The 27704-nt window shown below is 52.9% G+C and overlaps 1 protein-coding gene across 2 annotated transcripts; it reads right to left on the bottom strand.

Moving 5' to 3' along the window:
• Positions 1–585: 585 nt before the first annotated feature.
• WIPI1 (WD repeat domain, phosphoinositide interacting 1) lies at positions 586–21086 on the bottom strand. Of its 2 annotated transcripts, none has more exons than XM_084218280.1 (13): positions 20953–21086; positions 19209–19291; positions 17794–17963; positions 14154–14250; positions 10640–10737; positions 9500–9592; positions 9183–9253; positions 8398–8505; positions 7874–8038; positions 7636–7743; positions 6169–6290; positions 5365–5465; positions 586–1396 (listed from the first exon to the last, which is right to left on the bottom strand). In XM_084218280.1, the coding sequence occupies exons 1-13, from the start codon at positions 21021–21023 to the stop codon at positions 1349–1351; spliced, it is 1335 nt and encodes a 444-aa protein (XP_084074406.1). In that variant the 5' UTR covers positions 21024–21086; the 3' UTR covers positions 586–1348. The 2 variants fall into 2 exon arrangements, with proteins under 2 accessions (XP_084074406.1, XP_084074405.1); XM_084218279.1 differs by lacking the exon at positions 586–1396 and adding an exon at positions 3464–3679.
• Positions 21087–27704: the final 6618 nt, after the last annotated feature.

Raw genomic sequence — 27704 nt, 5'->3', positions numbered from 1 at the left:
TGGCTTTGGGAAAGGAGTCCTCTGGGAAATTTGTTTGGTTTTCCTCTAAACAGAAACCTTACAGGAGCAGCTGTGGGAGCACAAGGCAGGGGAGGATGGGCAATCAGCCCTTCTGCTGCACACACCCTGCAAGTTTGGTGGCTGCAGAGGGAAAATTCCTGGCTGGCACAAGGAGAGTGCTCTGGGAACAGAGCACCTGCCCCTCAGCTGCCTGCTGAGGTTCTTTAGAGGGGTCATGGCAAGACCCAGCTGGCTGTGGAAGGAAGGAAGGAAGGGGGTCCTGGGCTGTCCCTGAGGGCTGCCATCCACATGGGAGGATGCTGAGCCTGTCCTGCCATGCTGGAGCGCAGGACTGTGCTGGGACATCCAAGGGTTTGGGAGAGGCTGTTCCCTGGAGGTGGCAGGGAGAGAACTGGGGTTGCTCCCCAGCAGCTCAGAGCAAGGAGAAGGGTGTAACTGTGGGGTTTAGGGAGGTCAGGGAGAGAGAGGTCCCTGCCCTGGGGTGTCCCAGCAGAGGAGGGCTCCAGGCAGAGGAGCTGCTGCTGCTGATCCCAATGCAGGCACAGACAGAGTGGAACAGCTCCTGTGGGGCCAAAGGCCTGGGGAGCTGCAAAGGCAGAAATGAAGGTGCAACTGAAACCTGAGAAACCACTGGGATTTCTCAGCAGCTGAGTGAGGGTGCTCTGAAACCATTCTGGATTCTGATTTACACACCCAGATCTTTCTTTGGCTGTGAGAGGACTTGTGTGGACTCACCCAGGTGTGCTGCCCTCACCCCAGCCCCCAAAACCCCTCCTACTCCCCAAACTTAATCCAGACTGACACCTTTAGGGCCCCAAAAAGAACAGCAGGAGCTGCCAGGGACAGACTGTGACTTTATTCTGTCTTTCAACATAGCAAATGGCATCTTCTCTAATATCACTGCAAAAATACTTTGCCTGGGTTAAAATAGTCTGTATATACTGTACAAAGACATAAGTTTAATATCTCTTCCTATAAGTACATTTATACACATAAAACAGCATAAATTAGAAAAGGGACAAATGGGTATATAAAATTCTGGTTACATACAAATCTGATTAAATTAGCATTTACACTGTGGTTCTAACATAGAGTTTGTTAAATAGAGCCATGTGCATACAGTACATTGACACCCCACCCAGACACAAATTAAAACAGGGCCTAACAGGGCCAGGTGTTCACTTACACAGAGGAAAAACTCTGGCCCAACCTTAATTTATATTTCTTTTTTCTCATCTCGGGGACTCACAGATCTGTTCTTCGAAACTCCTGGCTTTTCCAGAGCACCTCCCAGCAGCTGTCCTAAGCGTGGCTGTTTTGCTTCTCCTCACGACCTCTTCGCCTTGCCCGGCTGACCTCCACGGCACAAGATTATCTACCAAAATCAAAACACAAGGGCCTTACTTTTCCCAGCACCAGGGAGCTTTTCCAGTTGGTTTTACGCACATGGGAGGAGCAGGGGGAGGGATGTCCCGCAGTGTTTTACTTTCCATTCAAAGGCAGATTGGGGAGAGGTTTATTTATTTGCTCTCCCCCTCCCCAAATTTACAGTCCTGGGAACAGGAACCATCTGGATCAGTGATAAGCGGGTCTGGCCTCTGGCTGGCACTGGGCTCAGCAGAGCCAGGCTTTGGGGAGTGCAGGTCCTGGGGGTGAAGTGCATTTGCCTCACTAAGTGCTCCCAAAAAGCTCAGCTCTGGAGTGGCTGGAGGGAAAGGTTTGTGCTGGGCATCCCTGCGTTGCTCTGGGGTCTCTGGCTGGATCCCAGAGTTCAACTCCAACATGTCAGACAGTAGTAGGGGAGGGAAAGCCCAGCCTAAACACCAGCAAAGCCTCTGAGTGAAAGAGTAAAGCAGGAGCAGAGAAGAACAGGCAGCAGCAGACCCTGATTCACCTGCCATCAGCTACTCCTGCCATAGAGATCCTGGGGGAAACGTGCCCCTGCTCCTGATGAGGCGTGGGCAGCCTGGCACAGACCTGGCCCAGCTCCAGCCTTGCCAGGCGTGCCCTGGGAGGGATGTGAACCCCACAGCCCCTGCTGCAGAGGGGCTCTGCCAGCCCCTCCTCCCAGGCCTGTCTCTCCACGAGCTGCAGGACCATCACTGGCCAGGTCTCCAGGCACAAGCATTGACACTGGATGGCACAGCTCCCAAGGGACCTCAGATAATGTACTGATAAGCTGAGCTTAATCCTGCAAGCCCCAGCTGCCCAAAATGCCACTCTGAGCTACAAGGGCAGGAGCCAGGTTCTGCCAAGCTCCCTCATCCCCTATGACACCTAATTTTAAGTAGAGCCTCAGTGGAAAGTCTGTGGCCTTTCCTCTGCTACCAGCCAGCTGTTAAAAAATAATCACTTAAAATAATTAAGTGTCCATATCCATGCAACAGAATGAGGGAAACACCATCCAGCCAGGAGAAATCTGGGCCAATACTGCTTCCACAGAGCCAGAGATGTATCTGCAGCCTGGTTTGTTGCATCAAGATCTGTGGTCTGGAGCAGCAGAGAGGTGTGTGGACCCCATGATTTCTGCCCTGTTGTAGATTCCCCCTGGATTTTTTCCCTCCAACAGGCAGCAGCATCCTTTGGCAGCACAGGAAAGTGCCCAAACTGTTTTGGAGCCTCCAAAAACTGATGGGAAGGAGATGGTTTTTAAGAATGATGGAGTATCAGTGAGGGGAAGCTGCCTTTGATTGCAGTCTCCCTTGACTTAATGAAATGACTCTCCTGATAAAACCTTCACCTCTGGGCCCTGCAGCCAAATGCAGGATGGATCACCTCTGCCTGGAAAGCACTGAGCAACCTGCTGGAAGAAACCATCCTTCCTAGTGAATCCCAGGAGTTTTGGGCAGATCCCCTGGTTGCACTCCCCAGCTGCACACACTTGCAGAATCCTGTAGGATTTATTTTGCCAAACCTCACAGCACCACTGCAGTGCCCTGCCTGGCCCAAAACACATCCCAGCAGCTCCCTGCACCACTGGAAACCTCACTCCCTGCTACACCCACAGAACAGGGGTGGCTGCTCGGGCAGGTGAGCAGAAAACAGCCCAAATTGCCAGAGTTTTGCAGCCAGAGGTGGCTTTGCTCTTTGCACCCTGTAAAATCTTCTGATCCTGCAGGGTGAGAGCTGTGCAGCCTCCTCCCTGCACAACCAGCACAGCACCCATGGCTCCAGCCCCCTGTCCCCCTCAGTAACACCTGAGTCCTTCCTGCCCAAGAGCAGCAGTGACTTGGGAGTGCTTAATCCACCCCATCCATGCAGGGATTGTCACTGAACTGGTTTAACCTCCTTCTGCAATCCTGGCACCAGCAGCAGCAGCATCCACGTTCCCTCTTGTGAGGCCACTTTTTATGAGTCCTCCTTGGGCTCCTCATCTCCTCTCTGATCTGTCCCTCCTTCCACTTAAAGAAAAGGCAGTGTTTGACAGATTTTATGTCAGGCTGAAGCTGGTTTTCCTCAGTCTTTAACAGCTGAGCCTCTGAAGTCTTGCTTGAGGTCAAGGGAAGACAAGAGGTTTCAAAATGGGGAGAAACTCTGGGGTTTGAGCACTGCTGTTTCTCCAGAACCATGTCTGAGTTCAAAGCCATACCGTGGGCTGCGGGTGAATATTCCATTTTGTCACAAGTTTTGAGGTTTTGAAAAGTCTTTTTGTTGCACACTGGAAAACAAACAAAACCCTTCCCATGTTTCCGCAAAGCCGAACGCTGTCAAAACATTTTTGTTGGATAAGGTCAGGTTTTCTCCCCCTCCTCCTCTGCACAGGAGTGACCGATGCCTGAAACCCCCTTCACTGAGACTGGAGATCTCAAGTGCTGAGAAAACAGCCAAGTTCAGTGAAATCCAGAGCATCCAAACATCCTGAGTGCTCCCACTGCGAGGGCAAACCCCAAACCCAGGAGCGGGGGCTTGATCTGGAAGCTCCATTTGCTCAGGCACCGTTATCAGGGAGTATTTTTGGAAAGCACCTTCCCTTCCCACACCACCTCCTCCCTAACAATACACATGTCACCGCTCTGTCAGGTTAATGACAGGATTTGGAGGGATCAAAGTTCATTTCAGAAAGCACCTGCTGTGCTACAGCAGGGGTTTGGGGCTGCTTTCATCCAGCACAGTCCCAGCAGGAAGCCTCATTCAGGAGCAGCGTGATCCCTGCCTGCTGGCATTTGCTTGTCCCCAAACCATGAGTTCAAGAGCAGGTTTAGCAGAAGGAAACAAAGGATTTCTCTCTGTCCCTGCTGCTCCTTCCAGGGGCCTGGGCCATCACCTTCTCTGTGGGCACAGCGAGGGAGACATTTTAGATATCCTTCTTGAGCAATGGAGTTGGACAAGTGGGAAATTCCTGCTCCCAGTTTGCAGCAGGGAATGGTGCAGGTAAGGAAAGAAATAATCTGAGGGTTGTGTGAGTTGAGCTGGGTTTAGGTGGTGCTGGCTCAAAGGGTGTCATGAGCCAGCCTCCTTTTATCTAAGTAACACTTTGCCTCAGCTCAGAGGAAGGTGCCTCACAGAGGTCAGCTCAGCACATGGAATGAATCCTGGAATAAGGTTTGTACTTCCTCCTTTTCAGGCAAAACTCCAACAGCAGGATATGTAAAAATGAAGTAAGGAATTCCAAAAGCCTGCCAAAGCAACCTGAAATCCATTACAGTATTCTGCTGCATTACTGCTATGAAGACACCGCTGATTACAACCAGATCATAGCACAGACCAACATTTGTCCAATTAGGGGTTAGATACTTAATTAATGAGTGTGGAATAGGAAAAGGAGCCAGAAAGACACTGCCAGGCTGAAGTCAGATTGAAAAATCCACTAGCTCCTTCCAATGGTAACTGAGAAAGTGCCACATAAAAATCATAAAATGGTTTAAAACTCTGTTATTCCTTTCATCTTTGTACTTGGAAAAGGAGTTTCCTTCTCAGTTACCTTGGAAATGAAGAGACTGGTGTGGTTCAGGTATGTTCCAGTTGCATTCCATGAACTAACACAACTGACTGAAAATGCAACGGGGTATGAAGTTTTTATTTCTAAATTGTTCCAATTAAAACTATTCCTGGTAATATTAGAAATCTGCTCAAGGCACAAAGGTTAGGTGTGGATCTGAACACCATTCAGCAAGTTTGTTCAGATCTATCTCTGCTTAGGTTTGATGACTTTTGCCCCATCCCCAGCTGCTGCTTAGTGGAGGTGTCATTTTCCTGGCACTGTCCCTAGAACCCATCCAGTTATTTTAGGCTTCCCAGTGAGCTGGGACAAGGAGGGGGGCATGGAATCTCTTCTGGGAGAGGTTACTACTTCCTTCTCAGCATGAGGGCTGCACTGCAGGTTTAGGGGTCCCGAATGCTCACAGGAGGAAACTCATTCTCATCATCCAGGCAGACCGGTCCAGTTGCAAACTCGTGCTCTGGGATAACCTCCCCCCGCAGGGCTCCGCCGTCCTCCGAGTAACCTGGCAGGGGAAAACACCAAGGGTTACTGCAGGAAGGAATGGGAGGAGGCTGCACACAAGCAGCAGACACTGTTACCACCTCTTCAGCACTGAGCTGCTTCCTCTGGCTTCATGGACTGAGGAAGAGGAAGGTGTCTCCATGGATACTATGGATTATGGATGAACTACATGGCCAACTCCTGTGGCAGCAGCTTTCCTCCTCCTGCCATGAACCTAAGCACCAATTTCAGAGCAAGATCTGATTTTGGATGTGGAATATAATGAGACAGTCACCCAGTCTTTTCCTGCAGCAGTTTAGTGCAAGGTGTACCAGTTTCAGAGACTCCGTGGCAATCTCACCACAAAACCAGTGACTGACTGTGTCAGTGACTGACACAAAAACAGCGAGCCCTGACTCCTACACCCATGGTTACAACTCCTGGAAACCACCTGGCAGCAGCTGCTGCCTGCCAAAGAGTGGTTCCTGCTCTGCCCTGGGCCTGTCTGTGGCACAGGGAGCAGGGCTGGCACAGGAAGCAGAGCAGAAACTCGTGCCCTGTTTTTGTGGCAGGGGATGAACCCAGTGAATTCCAAAGTCCTGCTGCCCCAGAGTGCAGTGCACCTGTGCTGATCCTGGATGAGCCCTTGGAATGTGGGATACTTTCCACTTTGCCCCAGGTGGTTTTGTGGCTTCTGCCTGAGCAAGGGCACATGTGGTGCTCACCTGGCATGGTCGAAGTTGAAGGCACTGTACTTTGTCTGGCTACAGTTGCTGCATAGGATTGAGGTACTGGAGGCTGAAGGTCGTTTTCTTTGTTCTCCTCCATCTTTCCTGAGCCAAGCAGACTAATTGTACAGATGAAGAGATAGGAGAAGAGTTAGTTCTGATCCTGGCTGTTCCTCCCCAGCTCCAGCTAAGACAAGCCCATGCATCCACATCTCCTCGAAGCACATCACCCATCCCCATCACTGCATGCAGCAGCCCCAGCAGTGCTGTGGACAGGGGAGCATTGTGCTCCACAAGGAAAGCAGGGGGTGAAGAAGGAGATAGGGGAAGCACCACTTCAGCTGGAGGACAATGCTGGCACGGGAACAGAAGGGAACAGACTGACCACAAAAGCTTTAGGTTACAAAGGCAAACAGTGTTTCTAATCACAGAGGGGGCTCCGAAGGGCTTCCAACAGGAGCAGACTAGATGGGAAAAGCAGCCCTGGCTAGTTTAGGACGGAGTTTGAGCAGAGATATCGTATGATGTAATGTAACTCATGACCCAAGGGCCCTTTTCAGCCCTCTGATGCTCAGAGGAGCCCACATGACAAGGCTGGGGGCTGCGGGCGGCGCGCGCTGGACAGCGCAGCTTTGAAGTGCTTTTGTTTTGTGGCTTTTCCAAAAGCTGCTGGCACTTTCCTGGCTGGCAGCCACCTCCCGGCCTGGAGCACATGTTACATCTCACCCCACCCCAAAGGCTTCACATCTGGAGCCAAGCAGCCCAGATGTGTGCGGGGGGGTTACGTGCTTAATGGGATTTGCATATGGCCTGAAGAGCGGCGGGGGAGGCTCTGTTTTCACAGAATCCCAGAGTGATTTCAGTTGGAAAAGACCTCTGAGATCATCGAGCCCAACCTTTGACTGATCACCACCAGCCTGTCACCAGAGCAGAGCACTGAGGGCCACATCCACTCACTCCTTGAACAACTCCAGGAATGGTGACCCCGCCACCTCCCTGGGCAGCCCCTTCCAATGCTTAACAACCCCTTCCATGAAGAAATTCCTCTGCTTTGGCACTGGGCTTTGTTCAGAGAAGCTCACAGTGTCACTACACACCATCCTACCCCCAGTCAGCTTTCCAGCACCCACTGCAAGCTGGAGATGGTGCTCTGCCCTCCTGCCATCACGATAGTCAGAGCTCTGCTGCTGGGGCATCTCCTAAAGCACAGCCTGCCCAGTCTAAGCTGGGATGTCCCACACTGCCATGGCATCTGAGATGTCTCAGGTTTCTCCTGCAAGAAGCCCTGTGTCCCTGCCTGCTGATGTGCTTCCCAGCCACGCCTGTCAGATCAGGTAGCTCCAATCACAAACTCAGTTCTAACTTTCTTGCTCCTACAGCTCCATTTTGTGCTGCCAGGTGAGATTTCCCTTCATTTCTTAAAATATCAGCTTCTGTATGAGGTGTGAGTGGAGGTAGAGTTACCTGTGATTTTTAATTAGGACACACTCCCCTCCATCCTGGGGGTCCAGGTTATAGATGTAGAGATGTCCATCCGACGTCGTCACCAGCAGCCGAGGCAGTTTCTGAATCCTGGTGGGAAAAGCATCCTGAGGCCAAAAACCTCCCCCACACAGACACAGCAGCACCCACAGCACTGCTCTGCAGGCAGGGGGATGAGCTCAGGCTGGCCTGGCCAGGGCTCAGCAGGGTCAGTACGTACGTGGACAGGGCACAGATGTTCCTCTGCCCGGAGATGTTCAGCCGGACGGTGGCAAAGGCTCGGTCCTGGCTCATCATGCCTGACACCTGGGCAGGGAGGTAGTTGGTAGCAGCCTGGAACATCTTTCCCATGTAACCACTCCAGGTTGGAGGCTCCTCTGGTCGGCTGAGGGGGTTACAAAGCAGGGTCAGTGGGGTTAGCATGATTAGCATGACAGAAGGTCAGGAACAGACCTGATCTCACACGGGTGAAGGGTTTTCTGGAGCACCTTTACATTGTGCACCAGCCTGGCTGGAGATCACAGGGGACAGTGGCACCTAATAAAGCAGAGAGGCCTGGAGAGGCTGACAGCAGGGGTGTGTGGCTTTCCAAAGAGTGAGTCCCTCAGGACACAAAGACACTGTGCACCTGGAACTGCTCATGGAGAGTACATGGTGAGGACATGGAGAGCAGCTGTGTAAACACAGACCTTTGAAGCAGACACAGCCCTGGGGCAGTCAGGTTAAATCAGGCTAACCCCTCACCTGTCTGTGAGATGCTCCAGTTTGAAGATGTGCACGGTCTCCGTGTTGCTGGAAGCACAGAGGAACTGGGAATCCATGCTGAACACCAGGGAGCTGATGTTCACATACCTAGAGCCAAGGACAGCACTGGTCACTCCCACAGCAACCCATTCAAGGGCAACTGCTGGGTTTGGCTCACAGAGGAGGGCATGGGGAGGAAGGAGACCCATCCATGGTGAGGATCACCCTGTACAGCTGCTGCTGAGCCTGTGGGCTCACTGATGAGCCATTCCCTAATCCCTTTGCTCAGCAGGGCTGGGGGTAGCCCCAAGCTAGTGACAAACAGCCAGAGAGGTGGAAATGTCCTTGCTCACAGAGCTGCCTGTGGAGGGAACATCTGTGCCAGCCTCACTGCAGCTTCTGGTGCTGCAGAGACCAGGGAGGATATCCAAAGTGCTGAACAGTGCGATACAAACAGCATCTCCTGCACAGGTTCAGCAAGAATGAGGTCTCTGACAATCTTGGGGACTTCATTATTTCAAATCAGAAAAAAGAAAGGACAGATTAAATGGAGTGACTCCACATCTGTTCCCTGCCATCGCCCTGTTCTGTGACACACTGGAAGGAATCAATGAGCTGGGCACAGCCTGGCACAGTGACATTTCCAGCTGATACGTTTGCTCTTGTTTTCCTTCTGCAAAAGATGCCAAAGCCACCAGGATCTGACGCTGCCCTGTGTCCCTGTGTTTACACTTTGGCTCCGGGAGCCCTCTGTGTACTTGTCACTGCCAGAAGAATGAACTGACCTTTTCATCCCTCGCCGGAATTCATAGAGTTTTTGCCCCCCAGGAATGGAAAATACACGAATGACTGTGCCCTGCAAAAAATGCAAATGGAAATACCACGTAGGAGCAGGCCAAGGAGCCCGAGCCCTTTCCCTGACACACCCAGGAAACTCAGGATGTGCAAAGGCTCCTCCTGTTTGCCAGCTGGGCTCAATCTGATCCCGTACACTGACCAGTCAGTGGCCCTTCTGTGCTGGCTGTGATTAAGAAGGGGCAGCTCAGGGGTGCTGATGCAGCCCTGGGCAGAGGGAGGGTAACTTGCAGGCACACTCACTCACTTTTTCAGAAGCACTGGCCAACTTGGAGCCGGTGGAGTTGAAGGTGAGAGCAGCCAGAGGCCCATCGTGGGCAGGAATGCTGCAGGCTGTTTTCTGTAGGGCACAAGGGAACGTGAGAGCAAAGGCACACAATGGTCCTTGGACTGTGTGGGCAAAGGGACACGCTGGTCCTTGGACTGTGTGAGGGCAGGGCGTTCCTGCCTTGCAGCCTATCCACACCTGCTGATATGGATTCATGGGATCATCATGTGCTGAAGGTATCCCTTCAACATCCTCAGCACTTTATCTCTGCCCTGCCTTGAGTTCATTCCCCAGCTATTACAGCCATTGGGATTACAGGACACTAACCTCAGGGGCAGAGAACCTCAGCTCCCTGCCTCTCCAGGGCTCAGGACTGTTCCTGTACCCTCTCCAAAGCCTGGCCCTTCCCTGTCGGGGTGAGAGCAGGCTTCCCTGCAACTCCCTGTGCTGCACAGCAAGTCCTGCTGCAGTGACACCACCCTGGTACCTGCAGGGAGCCCCAGCCCTTGCAGCACCTCTTGGAGCAGCAGCATTTTCCCTTTGCTCTGCTCCTCCCCTGCTGCAGATCCTCAGCTCTGGCTGCACGTACGGAGCCACCAGCCTTATGTAACTCAAAGCCTTGGCATAAACAGCAGATAATCATGACCCTGCATCCAGCCAGGGACAGATTTCCTAAGGGGACTTTGGACACTCTGCCCTCTTTGTGACTTTGGGCCAGGCATCCCTTCCAGCCCACGGTGTGGCAAAGCTGCTCCAGGTCCTGTGCTGTGCCTGGAGCAGCTCCAACCCCCCTGACCCACGCCGGCCACATCATTCCCACAGGATCTGCTGCTGACGCTCCCACAGCAACCCCAGTGTCAGCCTGGCAGCGGCCTCGGGCTGCAGGGCAGTGGGTCACGTTTCCCTGAATATCCTGTGCTGGGAGATGCACGTCCTGATCTCAGAGCTGCGTGCTCCGAGCAAGGGGGACACGTCCAGATGTGCCTGCCAGGCAATTCCCTCGCACTCCAGCTCGGTGGAGTGTATTTATTCATCCTTCCCAAGGGCCCCGTTGGCTTTGCTGTGGCTCTGTTTGTTTTCAGCCCCTGCCGGTATCCAAAGGCTGAGGCTCGCACTTACCAAAGTATTTCCGTCGTAAAGCGCGATCTCTCCGCTGGTCGCGCTGCCGGGATAAGCCAAGTAGGAGTTGGCGTGGTTGATGGAGAGAGCACACAGACCTGGCAGGGGGACAGGGACACGGATGAGGCTGTGACTGGGGGAGGACAGCACGGGGCACGGCGGGGGTTCGGGCTCTGGCTCCTTCAGGGACTGCTCGGCCCCGGCGCTGGGAACACCTCGGCCGTGGGGACATCTGCTGGTACGGGACAGAACGGCGGCTGTGCCCTGCCAGCCTCCCTGAGCACAGGGAACGCAGACCCGGCTTTTCAGCACGCTCTGGGCCTTCCCCCTGCATTATCTCCCTGGTTAAGGCAGGAATAGGTGCATGAAACAGCCAATGTGGGTCTGAGGGCTGACAGCGCTCCTGTCCAGCCACATCTGGACATGTCCAGATGTGCACAGGGTGCAGGTGCCGGGCTGGAAGCTCAGAGGAGCAGCCTGGTGTGGGTGCAACTCCGCTGCAGCCTGGCTGAAGGCACTGCCATTTCCTTCTGCTCTGAATGGAAAAGGGAAGCAGAGAAAGACAAAGGAAATGCGCCAGCTGTGCAGGGAGTTTCCGGAGGACAAGGAACTTGAACGTAGTGAAATCTCAAGCACAGGGGGAATTCTTCCCATAAGAGCCATGTGGTTTTCTGCCAACACGAGCACAAAAGTTCCAAAATGCTCCTTTCAAAGTGGGCAGGAATTACAGGATGAGACAGGGATGGATGGATATGTGTGCGGGTACATCCATCCGCCTGTCCCCCAGGTGACCTCGGAAAAGAGCATCTCTTCCTGCCTCCTTCCCGCTGCTGGCTGAGGATGCAGCCCCGTGAATCCTGTCACACACCAAACGTGCCTCGCTCGCCTCCTGCCCCACATCCGTGTGCTCACAGCCCTCCCAAACCCGACTCCAGGCCCCAGCACGAGCTGAGCTTCCTGACCTGCAGGGGGGGTCCCACCTAATCCCACGTGTGGAGGAAGCTGCGGGGTTAAAGGCAGCGGGGACACCCCAAAGGGGCCAGCAGGACAGCCACACACTGCACGTAGATGGGATGGGACTGAAGGGGACAGCAGGACAGCCACACACTGCACGTAGATGGGATGGGACTGAAGGGGACAGCAGGACAGCCACACACTGCACGTAGATGGGATGGGACTGAAAGGGCCAGCAGGACAGTCACACACAGCACATACATGGGACGTGCTGTGCTGTGCTGTGCCGTGCAAGCCCTGTGTCAGGACACGGCCCTGGCCCCGGCCCAGCAGCAGCAGGGAAGGATCGGCCGGAGCTCTCGTTTTAGGTCATTGTTTATAACCAAACAAAGAGAGTGCAGCGCAGCCAGGAGCTGCAGGATCGGCCAGAGGCCCCAGGGATCCGCTCCCCATCCATCCAGAGGCATGCACATCATCCAGGAATGGAGCACCGGGAGAGGCACCAGGAGTGAGGCAGCAAAGGCAGGCAATTAAAAGGCAATTAAGGAGGGAGGGAGGGACGGGAGGAAGGCAAAGATAGCCCAGAGACTGCTGCTGTGATGAGCATCCTGCCCCCTCTGGATGGTGATCCCCTGGCCCGGGCAGCACGGGGGGATCAGCAGAGCCCTTTCAGACAGGATCAGGGAAGGCTGGAGCTAAACAAAGCGAGCTCTGAGCCGGCGTGAGTCACCCGCTCCCTCTGCTCCTCTGGCCGGCAGAGCAGCCGGAAAACCAGGCCAGGGGAAAACACAGACGTGAGTGTACTGGGCTGACCTCGGGGACACACAAAGAACAAGGACCACAGGGCCACAGGCAGCCTCTGAAGATGCTCCTCTCCCCTCAGCAGCAGCCCCCCAGCCACAGTGAGGGTTGGTGCTGCAGTGGTGGGCTCAGGCAGGCTGGCACTGCTCAGATGGCACCTCTGGGATGCCACGTCACAGGTGGCTTCCTCAAGCAGCATGGAAAAATGCTACTGTGTCCAGGAAGCCTGGCCTTGCCCTCAGGGCAGCAGGTCCAGGCACATTCAGGGCTTGGGGGGAGCCACAAGGTGGCTTCCAAAGCTGCAGTCACTCCCAAGATGTGCCCCCACAGCTCACAAGTCACCCCAAGCACTGTGACCTCCTTGGTTCAAATCCTGCCCCTGATGTGAATCATATGAAAAACAACTGTCTTGGACACCGTGGGCATTTTCCTCTCCTACGTGGAGGAGGCTGGATCAGGAGCCAGGTGCTGGCCAGGACCAGGCAGAGATCTTACTGTGACTGGCCACTGTGGCTGCAGCAAACCCTGGTGCTGCCTGTGCTGCTGTCACTGTGCCCAGGGCACACACTTTAGTGGGGTGGCACATTTTCCATGTGCTCCTAAACCCCCCAGCACAGATACCCACTGCTAAACAAGCTGCACAAAGAGCACTGTGGCTGGACTGCCCTGACCTACTGGACACACCGTCCTTGGGGTCAAGCTTGGGACCAAAGCAGGTGGCCCAGGGACAACAGGGACGACAGGGACTTGTCACTCAGCTCATTTCAATGACAGCTGCTGCAGTAAAATGGGTTTAAAACACTAAGCCCATATGAAGCCTGTGATCTACAGCATCCCAGTCCTGCCCTGCTGCTCTTAAACCATGACCTGATCCTCCAGCCCCTCTGCAGAACAGCTCCAGGCCTGGGTATCCCTGCCCATCCTGCTGCTGGGCCTTCTCAGGAAGGTTTTAAACTTTAATTATACTTGCAGCATTTAGCATGTTTAATCCACACACAGAGCCCATCTGGTGAGACCTGAAGTAGGTCAGGGGAGCTGCTGGCAGAGCATCCCTAGAAAGCCCCGAGGCCAAGCGTGAGCACATCAGCAGCTTCCCAAGCACCCAGCCATGAAAGGATGCTGCAGGACAGCACAGCACCACGGGCACCCTGCCAAGCTTCCCTCTCTGCTGTTAAAAATAGCCTCTCCCAGCAGCAGGAAAGCCGGATTCCCCCGTGCCACACCCACAGGATCCGTGCTGCAGCCACCTGCCCTGCCCCTTGGCTTTGCAGTAACAGCAGGTGGCAGCTCCTGGGAACTCCCTGGCAGGGACTGGGGCTGTGCCTGGCTGTGTGTTCTGTCCCCAGTGATCACTTTGGGAGCTGACCCCAAGGGGAAGTCAGACCCTTCTGCCCATCTCTGCTCTCCTTCGACGCATCTGCTCTGGCCAGAGCAGGGGTTTGCTCCAGACAGGGCAGGGTTTTGCTCAGGACAGAGCTGGGTCACAGCCCCAGGCCTGACAGAGCTCAAGGAGAGTCTGGCAATGCTCTGGGCTCAGGGTGGGATGTTGGGATGCTGCTGTGCAGGGCAAGGAGTTGGATTCAGTGATTCTTGTGGGTCCCTTCCAACTCTGCTTATCCCCTGGTTCTCCCAAGCCTGCCTGACTGCCTCCATGCTGGGTTAGCTGGGTTAGTCTGTGGCACAGGCCACAGGCTGGCTTAAATTCTAACAAAGCTGTGGCTCTCCAAGGCCCCCTTTCACACAGTTCTCCCATGCTCACCTGTTGTGTTGGGAGGTGTATCCATAATAGTCTTCAGAAGCTTCATGTCCTTGATGTTATGGATGTAGATGGACTCTTCCAGGCACACCACCAGCCTCTGCAAGGACACAGGGGACATGAGCAGAACCAGCAGTGCCTCTGGCTGCTGCTCCCACACTTCCCAAACCCAAACTTCTGCTGTCAGACACACTCAACAGGAATTTCCCACACACACTGAAATGGAACAGAAATGTGATCTCCTGCTTCTCCATCCCCTCTCACATTTGGGTTTGTACAACTCTCGTTTTGAGACTTTTTGCATCCACTCTTGCTTTAGAGAGAAGACAAAACACCATGACTTCTCTGCTCCTCTGCATCTTCCACACTGCCAGGAACAGGAAAACCCACCAGGGTTACACCCCACCACAGGCCTTGACTGCCATCTACCCCTCCCTCAAATTTCTCTGCAGTTCTTAACAAATTACTTTTTGATCACAAAGACCTGGCAGTAGAGGCTGCAATCCTGCTTGTCAGTGTGCCCCCAGATGGGAATGCAGGCCCTTTGCCCTGACTGCTTCCTGATTTGGGACACAAATGGAGCTGCTGGGCCTGCCACTGCTGCTAAACTTAATGCACCTGCCCAGCACATCAATGTTTTTCCCATTTGGTGTCAGCAGGGAACACTCTGCTTTCTGCGCCCGGCAGAACTGCACAAACACAGAGCTGTGACACATTTGCCCAGGGACAGTCACCCTTGCACCATCTTGGCTGAGGGGCTGGGATTTCCCAAGTCCAGGTACCCCTTCTGCTGACCCTGCCAGGAACATCCAGCCAGCCACGAGGAGCTGCCAAGGCAAGGGGAAGCGAGGCAGAAAGGCAAAGGGAAGCCTGATGCTGTAACCTTAGCCCTGGGCCACCACCTCTGCAGCCACTCAGCTCTGTGTCACCACTCAGCTCTGTGTCACCACAGAGGCTTTTTGCACTGAGGCTTTTTTTGGGACCAGGCTTTGGGTCTGGCTGAAGGGCCGAGCTTTCTAAGTCCAGCAAGTGCACAGCTTCACCTCCCTTAGTGCCAAAGAGTCCAGAAGCACTACAAACATCCCAATAAAAGCCTAAGCCCAGACCCCATCCATCCTGGAGCACCCAAATCCATGTCCAGGAAGCCTCCACCTCTTCAGAAATGAGGCCCTTTATTTAGTATCTAAATGTGGAGCTTAGTCACTAACTTGAAACACCCACATTAAAAATCTCTGCCTTGCTCCACCATTACTCTCAGATCAAACTGTTTCCCACTTCTATTCCTGCTAACCACAGCATCTGGGGCTGTGTCAGAGCCATTTTGCATTTCCAGGAAGACTTTGCCTTTTCTACAGTAAGAGCCATCCACTTGCAAGCAGAGGAATATTTATACAGCTGATTTGGGCAAAGCCACCATGTGCTTTCCCAGAACGGGCTGCTCTTGATGTCCAGGTGAAGGGAGGTTTCCAGATGATGGCAAAGCAGCAGCCAGAGATGCTGGCACCCACAGGGACAAAATCCAGGAAAGTTTGGGATGTGAAGAGGCAGAGGAGGTCTGGACAAGCCCAGCAGGAGCTGGAGAGGGCTGGTTCATCCCTCCTGGCCTCCATGCAGCCCTGTGGCCATGTGAGGGGCACTGGGATGGGGTTTATGCTCACTGTGCACACAGACAGAGCCTCAGAGAAGGTGCTGTGATTGCTACACGGGGTCAAGGCACTGCTAATTGTCCAAAATGTCACTGCCCACTAGCTCGTTCTGTAGTTTGGATGGATCAGGTCAGATAGCTGAGCTGTGTTTGGGGGCTGAAATGGGTTTGGACACAGGCAGATAAACACCTCAAACCTCTCCAAAGAGCTCAGCAGGGTTTCAGAAGTGAATGAAAACCCAGCAGCTTCCCAGCAGTCCCAGAGCACAGCCTGATTCCCCACTTTGAGACAAATCAGGATTTACCTTCACACATTCAGAGTTATGATGGAGCTCAGAACTAAGAATTCCCTCAACAACAACAGAGGGGTTTGCTTGTTTGCACAATGAGGACTTTTTCACAGAGAGAACAGATTGAAACATGCACCTTTTGTTTGAGACCTGTTCCTGGTTAATTTGTCACCATTTCCCTGAGTTAATGCCTTGTCTGGGATTTGTCCTTCTGTGAACTTCCAGGGGAGTGCAGCTTTCCTACAGAAGCTCAGGAGAGTTCAAGTGTCACATGCAGAATGTGATGGGCACCAGTTTAACTCCTGAATGTACACTGAAATAATGATTCCTCTTCAACCTACCCAAATTGGGAAGGTTTAGAAGGGACTTGAGGAGAAAGTTCTTGGTGAAAAGGGTTATTAAGCATTGAACATGTTCAGGGCAGTGGTGGGGTCACCATCCCTGGAGGGATTTTAAAGATGTGTGGATGTGGCACTCTGGAACAGGGTTTAGTGGTGGCCTTGGCAGTGCTGGGGAATGGTTGGACTTGATGGTTTTATTGGTCTTTTCCAACCTAACTGACTGTGGTTTTGTTTCTGAACATCTGTAGCATCTCCAAATACCTCCAGGTGAGCATGTGGCACAGCCAGAAAATAAGCTCAGCCCAGGATTTGAATCCCAGCTTATAATGCAGGCAAGAAATGTGGATTCAAGGCTGAGAGTGTGTATCACCTTCAACAGCACAAGGGGAGTAGCTGAATGTATTTTATTCACACCAATCTCCTAGAGCTGCTCAGCAGAACCTCCCAGTTTATTTTTATACACACACATCTATCTGCAATTCAAAGGAAGTCTCTCTTTTGCCAGTTTCACTGTAAGCTTAAGTGAAAAAAATCAATTTAGGACAGATTTAATTGTAGAGCAGGAACTCCTGGTCAAAGACAGCTTTACTGGAAGCTCAGCCCAGAGAGCTCACTGCAGGTCTCACTGTTGCTAACTGAGGAGAGGCTGATTATATACAATTACCCAGACTGCTCATTTCTTCATTGTAAAATGTCCTCTCCTTCCTAGGGCATATACTTGGAAAATAATTATGGACAAAAAGAAAAGATGACTTAAAATCCTCCAAAAGCACTCAGGGCTGCATGAGGCTGTGTCACATCAGAGAAAAACACTCTAAAATTCTCATTGTAAGTGGCCTGAGTGGGTTTTATACCTTTAAAACAAAACCAAGGCTGCTGGCAGCACTTGGAAAGCAGCTTTTTGCCTTATCCACAGATAAGTGTGGAAAAGTTACTCCTGGGTTACAGATAAGTTACTCCTGAGTTTTTGTAACCAACTTTGAAGGTCTCATTTTCAACCAAGATGGCAGAGGTGGGCCTGAAGTCAGGATGTGGAATCCAAGGGAGGGAGGAACATGAAAAGGTGTTTTTTTGGCAGAGCTGTGTCCTGAACAGGCAAGAAGGCAGATGACAAAAAGCCTTTGTGTAACTGCTACCAAAACAAGGCCTTGGCTTCATTTTCCTGAAGGAAACAGTGGGGGCAGCTGATAGCACAGCCCTGCAGCTCCTGCCAGAGGCCTCTCATGTGGGGCTGGGAGGAGAAGACAGGCACCCACCCTTCCAATCCCACTCAAAAACCTCCCTGCAAACCTCCCAGGCTGCTCCCAGCTGGAAGGGCAAAAGCAGCAGAGAGCCAGAGTGGGCTGAGCGTGGGTAACCCCTCTCACCTGCCGGTTCAGGCGGATGGACAGGATTTTACTGGAATAGCTGTAGTTGCAGATCTCTGTCCCTTTCTTGAAGTGGTAGACATTCATTTGCTGTGGCTTGGCATGGCTGACCACGACCACAAGGCTGCTGGAGAACAGACGCTCCACGATGTAAACATCTGGGATTTCATCTGGGCACACAAGGAGAGCAAGGCAGAGCCTTCAGCCGGGCTTCACTGCAGCAACAAGACAGCTCGAGAGGGGATGGGGTTGGGAGGCTCTGTGCTAAGGTGTTCAACATCATTTTTGTGAGAAATTTCCCATGCCTGGCACAAAGCAATTAGGTTGGAGCAGGAAGGGGTTAAAAAACCTTCCCCTGAAGGCAGAACTGAAGCACCAGAGAATATATCCACTGGATGAACATACCCAGCTCTCTTTGACAGTGCTGCTGTGCCTCTCTCCTGGGCAGGGCCCAGCTGAAGCCAATCCTCAGGCCCTCCAGCTGCACTAGATCCTTGGGAAGGGGATATTAAGGGAGGAGCTCCCTCCTTTTGGTCAGGGGAGTTTCTGGGGGATATGAGGCAGGAGCTGGCTGTGGCTTGGTGTTTCTTTTGTGTGGTGTTTGGTTTCTTCCCAGCCTCCCTGGGGAAGCAAACAGTGGCTGCAGTGACTGTGTTTGGGATGGCTCCTGCTGTGTGGAGAAGGCACCAGGCAATGGTGCTGCTGGCCCTGCACCTAAATCCCCAGGGACTGCAATTTCCAGCCTGCCCAGCCCTGAGTGATGCTCAGCTTGGGCTGGGCTGCACTGGAGGAACAAAGGCTGCCCCACAACTGTGATGTGGGCCTGGCTGTGCCTCAGCCCATCACCCTGAGTGTGTCACCAGCAGGGACCTGCTTCCCTTTGCCTGCTCTGGGGAAGGAGCCTGGACCCTGCTCCAGATGAGACAGCTGTGTCTGATTGCTGAGGCTCCTCTTGCAGCCACTGAGAACATATCCAGTGATGAACATACCCAGCTGGGAAGTGTTATCCTCAGTACTCCAGCAGCAGGCTGGAGTCCCTGCTCCTTGAGGCCAGGCTTGTTTTGGGCTGCTCAGAGTGTGCTACATGCTGCTGTGAGCACAGCTAAGAGCTGCAGGCCTGCTGGGAGTGACCTTCTCTACATGGAAAACCTGTTAAAAACATCTTGCTTGTAAATACCACACTGGATTAAAGGCCTGGGAGTTCTCCAGCAGCTGTGCTGGAAGCCTGTGGGCTGCTGCTCATGTACCTGAAACATTCTAGTGGGAAACTGCCTCTGAGTGCTGGGCTGCAGCACAGACTGCTGCTGTCAGCATGGCAGCAGTGGAAAAGAACTGGGCCCTAACAAAGGTGAAGGACTCCCACAAATTTAAGGTGCTGCTGGTCAATGTTCCTCCCAGGAAAACAGGAGACTTACTGCTTTCATGGACCTGGTCCAGCTGCTCCACAGAACTTAAGGAGAAAAGTCTGTATCCAGTTGTGGTTCCAATGGCCAGGGAGCTGCAAAGACAAAGCAAAAACCTGCTGGCTCAGAGCTGAAACCCTCCAGGTGACAGCAAGAGTCCCTGCAGGGATGGTGTACTGGTTTTAACTGGGATGGGGATTTTTTGCCATATTAGCTTCTACAGGGCTGTGTTTGGGGTTTGTGCTGAACACAGGGATGATAACCTGGGGGTGTTTTTGTTATTGTTGAGCTGTGCTTGCACAGTCAAGGCTTTTTCTGCTCCTCACCCCTCCAGTGAGGAGGCTGGGGGGGCACAAGGAGCTGGGAAGGGACACAACCAGGACAGCTGACCCCAAGGACATCCCAGGCCATCCGTGTCAGGCTTGGGGATAAAGGAGGAGGAAGGGGAGGACATTTGGAGTGGTGGCTTTTGTCCTCCCTGCTGTCCTGGGGATGGCTGAGCCCCTCTCTGCCATGGGAAGTGGGGAATGAATTCCTTGTTCTGCTTTCCTTGCATGTGTGGTTCTTGCTTTAATTATTAATCTGTCTTTATCTCAGCCTGTAAGTTTTCTCACTTTCATTCTTTTGGTTCTCTTTCCACCTCACTGAGCGAGGAGTTGGCTGGGGTTAAACCCTGACATTGAGGAAATGAGTAGTTCCTGGCACAGCGGTCTGTGAAGGCACAACTTCAGATTCCAACCTAAATAATACAGAGTAACAAACTCAGGAATTCAGGTCTCCATCTGAGCCTGCTGCAGCCTACAGAAGGCAAGCATCCCTCTGAGAGAGGAAACTCCTCCTCTCCTATAGCCCTGTGGCTGTTGGAGGAACAAACAGGTGCAGATCTACCTGGGAGGATGCAGACAGGAGCTGTGGGTCACAGAAGGGGCTGTTTCCTCAGCCAGGGGCTGATCCACCTCTACTGACACAGGCTGGGGAAACTCTGCTCTCACTGTTAAAGGGCAGAGTATTGCCAAGCACTGTCTCTGCCCAGTTCCTGATGCAGTAAGCAGCAAGACCTAGGTCTTAAACCAGCAGCCAGCCCATAACAGCAATGGGGACAGCGACCAGCAGGTTCACGTCAGCAGCACATCCACATCCCTCAAAGCACCCTTTGTTCGGGCACACCAATGCAAAGGAAAGGGCATTTCCAGGTGTGAGTGAGGCCGCTATCTCTGATTCTTATCTCTGGGCCGATCCTGGCTCCGAGCTCCGACTGCCACATCCGTGTGCGGCTCGCTGCTCCGGGCGGTTTCTGCTGTCCCGCTTGGGAACGGTTCTTAAGCGGGAGCAGAAGGGCTGCGAGGAGCGCGGCTGTAATTTATCCCGGGCTGGGGCGGTGCTCTGGCGCAGCGGCTCACCGGGAGCCTCCGGGGGGTGCCGGTGGCCCTGGGCAACGCCGCCACCTCCCAATGCCCACACAGCGCCCGGCACACAAAGCCCGGGAGCGCCGCTGCCCTGCCCGTCCCCCGACGCTGCCCGGGCTGCGGGGCAGGCAAAGCCCGGCGATCGCTCGGCCTCCCCCGGGGCTGCGGAGGCGCTCACCGACAGCCGCTCGGCCGGGCTGGAGCAGCCCGACCCCAGCCCGTGAGCGCGCGGTGAAGGGGGGGTTCTGCCGGGCCATCCCCGTGGGGACCCGCCCCGCTCCGGGCCGCGGGGCCGGCGCGGCCCGGCCCGGCCGCCGTCCCCCCCGCCCCGCGGCGGCCGCCCCGCTTACGTGCAGTCCTGGTTGTAGGAGAAGCAGCTGAGCGCCGCGGGCGCCCCCGGGGCCTCGGCCGCGGCCTCCATGGAGCGGGCGCGGCGCCTCGGCCGCTGCGGCCCCCGCGCCCGCCCCGGCCCGGCTCCGCTCCGCCGCCGCACGGGCGGTGCCGCCGCCCATTGGCTCGCTCGCCGCTGATGGACGCGCGGGGTGACCTATGGAGTGAGGAGCAGGCGAGGGGGCCCGCCCCCCGAAGTGGCGGAACCGCCTGCCATTGGCTGGCGGCGCGGAACAGCTGCGCGTGGCCACGTGGTGATGTTGTGGTTGCATCAGACGGGCGCGGGCAGATGTTGGGAGCGCATCTGGCGGAGCGCGGCTGCGGCGGTGCTGCGAGGGGCACACGGCGACAAGGGGCTGCTGCGGGGGCCGGGGGTGGCCCTAGGGAAGGCGTGGGCGAGGGCATGGGGCGGGGAAAAGTGATGGTGGCACCGCTGACCGGAAAACAAGTCAGTCCGCCTCTCCGCTTCCTTGGCTAAGGAGTGCTTTGAAGAGTTGTTTTTGTCTTCGTACAGCATTGGCATCCTAAAGCTGACGGCATTTGTGCATCGTTCCTGCGCTTAACACCGCTGCTGCCATGGGGGGGTCAGATCTGCTGGGGAAAACACAAAGGAAAACAAAGCCCCGAGCCAGTCGCTAAATGACAGATATTCCAGGAGGCAGTGCAATGACATTACCGGCGCACAGAAACTTTGCCGGGGCAGAGCCTGCAAACCCCCTAATTAGATGAGTAATCCTCATGTGAGTGCTGAAGTCATTGGGCTCGGATCACTTGATGTGCACCACAGGACTTTTGGAAAAAGAGCCACATGCAATACCATCCCTGTGAGGCAGATTCCATGTGGACACATATATCTGCCTGGATTAATCCCCCTCTGCTGCATGGGGGTCTTGGAGTGCCTGTAATATTCCCCTGTGAGGGAGCTGGAAGCCTGCAGCAGTGAAGATAGATTGATTTTGGGGAGGAAGTAGGAAAAGACACATCTTCAAAACACCATTTTGGAGGGAGGTAGATGGTGGGTCATCCCTGGGACTCAAAGTACATGAGTGACATTGCAGGGGAATAATTTTCAGGACATCATGTTTGGGGGGAAAACATCTTCTTTTCCAAGGGGCCTAGTGGGAAGTTCTAATAAAACCCAAACATGAACGAGAAAAGCTGTTTTTGAATGTCCTGAAACTGTCCCTGTGGACCAGCATAGTTTGATTTTGAAACAGGGATGTCAGACAGGAAGTGGGGTTGTGGAGCAGGAAAAAATTTAAAAACAAAACAGAGCCCTCCAACAAACAAAGCCAGGGAGACATTGCCTTGTGTTTCAAAAAAAATCCAGTTTCTGAGCAACAGCAACAGCTGGATGTTTGCTGCTTGGGCAATCACCATGGTTTTAAAATGAAACCTTGATAAAGCACCCGAGACTTGGGTAACACAATTATTTTTGCAGTTTGACTGATGCAACCATGTTGGTCAATCCTCCTTTGAGCTCACTGCCTGCAAAGGCCGTTTGATCAGCAGAAGTGGGAGAAACAGGGAGTTCTTGTCCTCTGCTGCAGCGTCAAAAGTGTGGGTGGCCTTTGGAGCAGGTTGGGTACAGATGTGTCACCATGATGGGGGTGAGGTCAGGGCAAGCTGCTCCTCAGGCTGGAAAAGCTGCTGTGTGTTGGTGAAGCCCTTGGAAATCTCAGGTTCTGTTCCAGCTCTGGAATGTTGGAGCAGTTGGGTGTTGGGTGTGAAGTAGAAGCTGGGGTGCTTTGGGTGGAAACTGAGCCTGATGCCTCAGGTTCAGCTTTTCTATTTTTCAGGTTCTGTGCTGCTTCAGTGTGTGGGTCTGGGCTCACACCAGGGGATGCTGAGCTCTGTGCACAGAGCAGGGGCACAAAACAATTCCTGCTCCAGCTGGGCACCAAGGACAAATGATCCCAATCCCAGCCCAGGAGCACAAACCCCGTGGGCTGGAGAGAGAAAAACAAGCAGGGTGGGGCTGCAGGGGCTAAAGCTGGGATGGGACAATGAACTGCAAGGTGCAAATGGAGCAGAGCTGATCCCAGGGAGAGACCCCGTGCCCGGCCGGGCATTTTGGGGCCATTTTGGGTCATCTTGGGTGCAGCCCTGGCTGGGCTCTGGTGCTGCCCCAGGTGGATCCATGGAGGAGATCCTTGGGATCAATCCCTGCTTTATTCTGGGACTCTGCCCAGCCTCTGCTCCAGCTCAGCCTGCACAAGGCATCATTTCTGGTAAGAGATGAGGTGTGTCAGGTGCCTCAAACATAAAGAAATAGCTGAAGTGATTTTTCAGGAATACAGCTTTGGAGGGAAGTGGTAATTAGGGTAGTAGTTAAATCCCAAGATATTTCCTGGGATCTGAGTATATGTCACACCTGGGGAAATGGTCTGGCAAGGCCAGCAGAGAGCCCTGCCAGGCACCAGAAGGACAGTCCCTGTGCTGATGCATGTGTTTGCTGGGAAGAATATATCAGGAATTGGCCTCCCTTTCCTGACAATCCTGTGACTGCAGTAACTATTGACAGTAACAACTTCAACTCAGTCATTAACTCCAAACCCAGTCCGGAGTGTGACCATTTGATCTTAAATGTTTTCCAGTGCAGAAAACATGGTGTGAGGGATGTTGGTTTGTGATCTCCACCCTGGGTGTTTGTACTGAGGCCTTAAAGAGGAAACAGAGGTGAAGAAGCTGGGAAACCAGTGCTGTGCCCAGAAGGGCCTCTCCCAGCCATGGCATCCTGTGTGCTGCCATTCCACATGGGAAAGGTTTTGAGGGCTTTTAGGCTTTTCCCTGGCTCAGAGTTTAAATTCCAGCCAAGTTCTTCCCTCTCAGATAAAGCCTGCTCCCACTGATAGGTCTGGTATTTTAAATCTGCTACAGGAAAATAAAAAGGTCTTGGCAGAGCTAAATCTGCTAAATATCTTTACATCCTTCACTGGAATTCCTGATAAGCAGAAGCCTGTTCAGGCACTACAGCCTTGCAGGGGAAAAACAGGCAAAAGGTGAATGTGCAATAAGGTGTGCAAGTATTTCTAAGAGCAGGGAAACCACGTTTTTCTGTGGAAGGAGCAGGAAGAGATGGCACAGACATTGCTTTGCTCTTTTTTGTCACCCTTCCTGAGTGTACCGAGCAGGTGGAGGAGGAAGAAGGGGCTGCATCCCGACCTTTAGGAGCTTGCACACACGAAGTGTCGAGCACTGAAGCGCCAGTGCCGGCTGCTCTAGGCTCTCAGACAGGCAATAAATGCTGCCATCTGGTGCCCCGAGCAGGCTGCACACAGCCGGGCCAGCATCGCACCGCGCAGGCGGTGCCTCCACGGCGGGTTTGTTAATCCTACTCCTTGGATTATCCAGTGGGTTACACTGGGTTTGTTAGTCCTGCTCCTTGGATTATCCAATGGGTTACACTGGGTTTGTTAGTCCTGCTCCTTGGATTATCCAGTGGGTTACACTGGGTTTGTTAATCCTATTCCTTGGATTTTCCAGTGGGTTACACTGGGTTTGCTAATCTTGCTCCTTGGATTATCCAATGGGTTACACTGGGTTTGCTCAATCCTGCTCCTTGGATTATCCAATGGGTTACTCTGGGTTTGTTAATTCTGCTCCTTGGATTATCCAATGGGTTACACTGGGTTTGTTAATCCTGCTCCTTGGATTATCCAGTGGGTTACACTGGGTTTGTTAATCCTTCTCCTTGGATTATCCAATGGGTTACACTGGGTTTGTTAGTCCTGCTCCTTGGATTATCCAATGGGTTACACTGGGTTTGTTAATCCTGCTCCTTGGATTTTCCAGTGGGTTACACTGGGTTTGTTCAGTCCTGCTCCTTGGATTATCCAGTGGGTTACTCTGGGTTTGTTAATTCTGCTCCTTGGATTATCCAATGGGTTACTCTGGGTTTGTTCAGTCCTGCTCCTTGGATTATCCAATGGGTTCCCTGACCCCTCCACTGCAGGGAGAAGCACTGACATTGGAGAGGGTGGAGCAGCCCTGCTAATGGAATGCTAGAGAAGGGAAAGTGGAGTTTATACCTGCACTCTCTGCATGCTTTGATGAGTTTTACTTGTTCTTTCTGTCAGGGCAGATAAGATTTTTTTCCCTCCTATGCAATGAAAAAGTGAGAAGAAAGCAGAGAGCTGGATTGGTTGTCAGAGGCCATTCTGAGTTTGGAAGAATCCTGATCACAAGGTGCAGGTACCCCAGAAGTCATGACTTCAAAGCCTTTTTTTAATATTGTGATTCTTGTATTAAATATAAAAATGTGGGAAGGTAAAAACCAATGGACAGAACACATTTGTGAGAGTCACCAGCAGACTAACTTGCCTTGCTAAATTGTCTGGCCAGGTTCTAACGTGGAGTGGGGAAGGGGGACGCAGGGGAGATGAGTGTGCCATGTGCACAGGGAATTCATTGCCCTCTGTTTAAGGTACAGAAATTGGGAAAGTCTCATGGGGACCCTGAGAGCTGTGTGCTGGCCCTGGCATCAGCCAGGGTGAGGGAAGAACAGGAGCAGTCATGGCAGACTCCACAGCCAGTCTGGAGAGACCAAGGCTTTGTGAGCTTTGCTTTTCATGCTTGTTCCTTCTCTGTTTTAGGTGCTGACCTGGCCCTGATGCTGCCAGGGAGAGAGCTGTGCTTGGGAGCAGCCCTTGCAGACATGCTTGATGAAGTCAGGGGAGAGCTCACAACTGGATGTTGCATTTCCTTGTAAGATGGATTTATGCTCCTTATTTTGTCCTCACTCTGGAAATGCTCCATTTCCCTAAGTAGCATTAGGCCATCACACTTGCCCTGGTCATGGATTATCCCCCTGGGGGCCTGTCACCGCTCACAGGAGTGACACAGGCCAAGGGTGGCTCATCTTCCTGGCTCTCTGGGGTGCACATTGGACTCTTGAGTCTTGGAGTGTTTTCAGCTGAGAATCATGAGACTTGTACCACAGACAGCAAAGGGGTTAAAACTGGGAGAGAGAAACTTTTCCCTTCCCTTTAACTCTTGGATACAGCACGAATTGTAACTCTTCTGTAATTATCTAAAGATCAAAAAATGTTCTGACGTGAGAGATCAGAACAAGCTGCATTGTGAGAGGGAGACTGGGAACACACGGAGGTCCTGACAGCCAGAGGAACGTTGGGTTCCCACATGGTCTGGTGTGAGCAGAGCAGGGAGCAGCTGGGAGGGAGAACTTTGGGAGAGGCAGGCTCACTGCCCAAGATTGATCACCTGGGGGACTTTCTCCTCTTCCGTGCTAGAGGAGAGAAGGAGGGGTTTTGGAGGAGAAGTGGCACCAAACGTTGGTGTAATGAATGCATTAATAGCAGAGTTCAAACAGAGAATGCAGGGCAGCACCTACACAGCCCACAGAGCCAAGGGAGCCTCCATCCATGTAGGTGCCATGGCCTGACTTCTTTTGCCAAACACACTGGATCAGTTCTCCTGTGCCTGGCTTGTTCAAGCAGTTGAATTACTGATCCCCATTACTGGAGCATGCAAACCTCTCATGAGGTTGGATCCATGCTCAGCCCAGAAAGTGCTTTTATCCTCATTGTGCTGGAGATAGAGTGAGGCTAAATGACTTCCACAGGAGAGGCTGGAAATCAGTAGGAGAGCAGCAATCTAGAGCTGCAATTCTTAATCATCTTGCTGCTTCAGTGTAAGTGTTACAGCTGGAGAATGAAAAAAGGCTCTATCGTTTTCCTGTGGGCACACAGCGCGGGCCAAGCAAGCCTGAGCTGACATTTCAAAGACCTTTTGTTTTTCAAGTGGGTTCCTTCCATCTGGGAAAATGCTCTATTATCTTGGGGGGAGGGAGGCAGCAACTTGCAGAAATGGCTCGATTCTGTAGCCAGTTTGTTAGATGTCGGTCCAGACATTGTTTGGATGTCAGTCCAGACCAAGGAGAGTGGATCTGACCAATGTGTTTACTTTGCCACCTGCTTTCAGAGAAAAGCACATAAGCAAATTCAAATTTTTTGAATGCTTTTATGTGTGCATTTATCTTGCAGGAGAACTGTGTCCCAGATGATACTGAGAGAGGGAGCTCTCCCCAGACTGTGTTAAAAGCACAAGAACTGAGCATTCTTTTCAATGGGGATATTTACATTTTGTTACAAAAGAAACACTGGGAGTATTTCACAGGCATTCCCGGAAAAGAAGTGGGCAGTAGCTGCACACTATCTCAGTGCTCTTTAATTTGGCTTGTGTCAGAGAGATCTCAAAGTCAAGAATCACATTTGCAGATGCTTGGGCAGTTCATGAACTGCTGAGGCTGCCCAGAGGTTGTATGAAGTTAATGATGCAGAACAAAGCCTGCTGACTTCCAAACTGCAGGAGGCACAGACCTGCTGCTCTCCCATCTCCTTCCTTCTCTCTGGAGGCATGAGCCTTTTTTCCCCCCACTTCAGGTGCTATTTTCTATCTCCCAGGTCTTGTGGGGCAGCCTAACCCTTACCTGGAGCTGTTTCCCACTTCATTAATGCCTGTCCTCATTGGAGCTGAGGAGAGGGAGAGTCCTTGAAGTGCAGAGACACCTGAGCAAGGACTTCCCAATAAATATTGTCAGGAGGCTGCTTAAAGACTTCTCGGCCTGCTGTTGAGGTGGAGGTTAATCACTGGTCTAGGACAGAACTCCCTAGGCTAGAAAAGAGAATGCTGAGTTCAAGTTCAGCCTGGCTGGGTGGTAGGAAGAGCACCATTATCAATGTCAGACTTT

This window comes from Fringilla coelebs (assembly GCF_963513975.1).
Source record: "Fringilla coelebs genome assembly, chromosome: 19".
In the NCBI taxonomy this organism is placed as follows: Eukaryota; Metazoa; Chordata; class Aves; order Passeriformes; family Fringillidae; genus Fringilla; species Fringilla coelebs.
The sequence above is the reverse complement of the archived record's forward strand: the minus strand, read 5'-3'. Positions and strand labels throughout refer to the sequence as shown.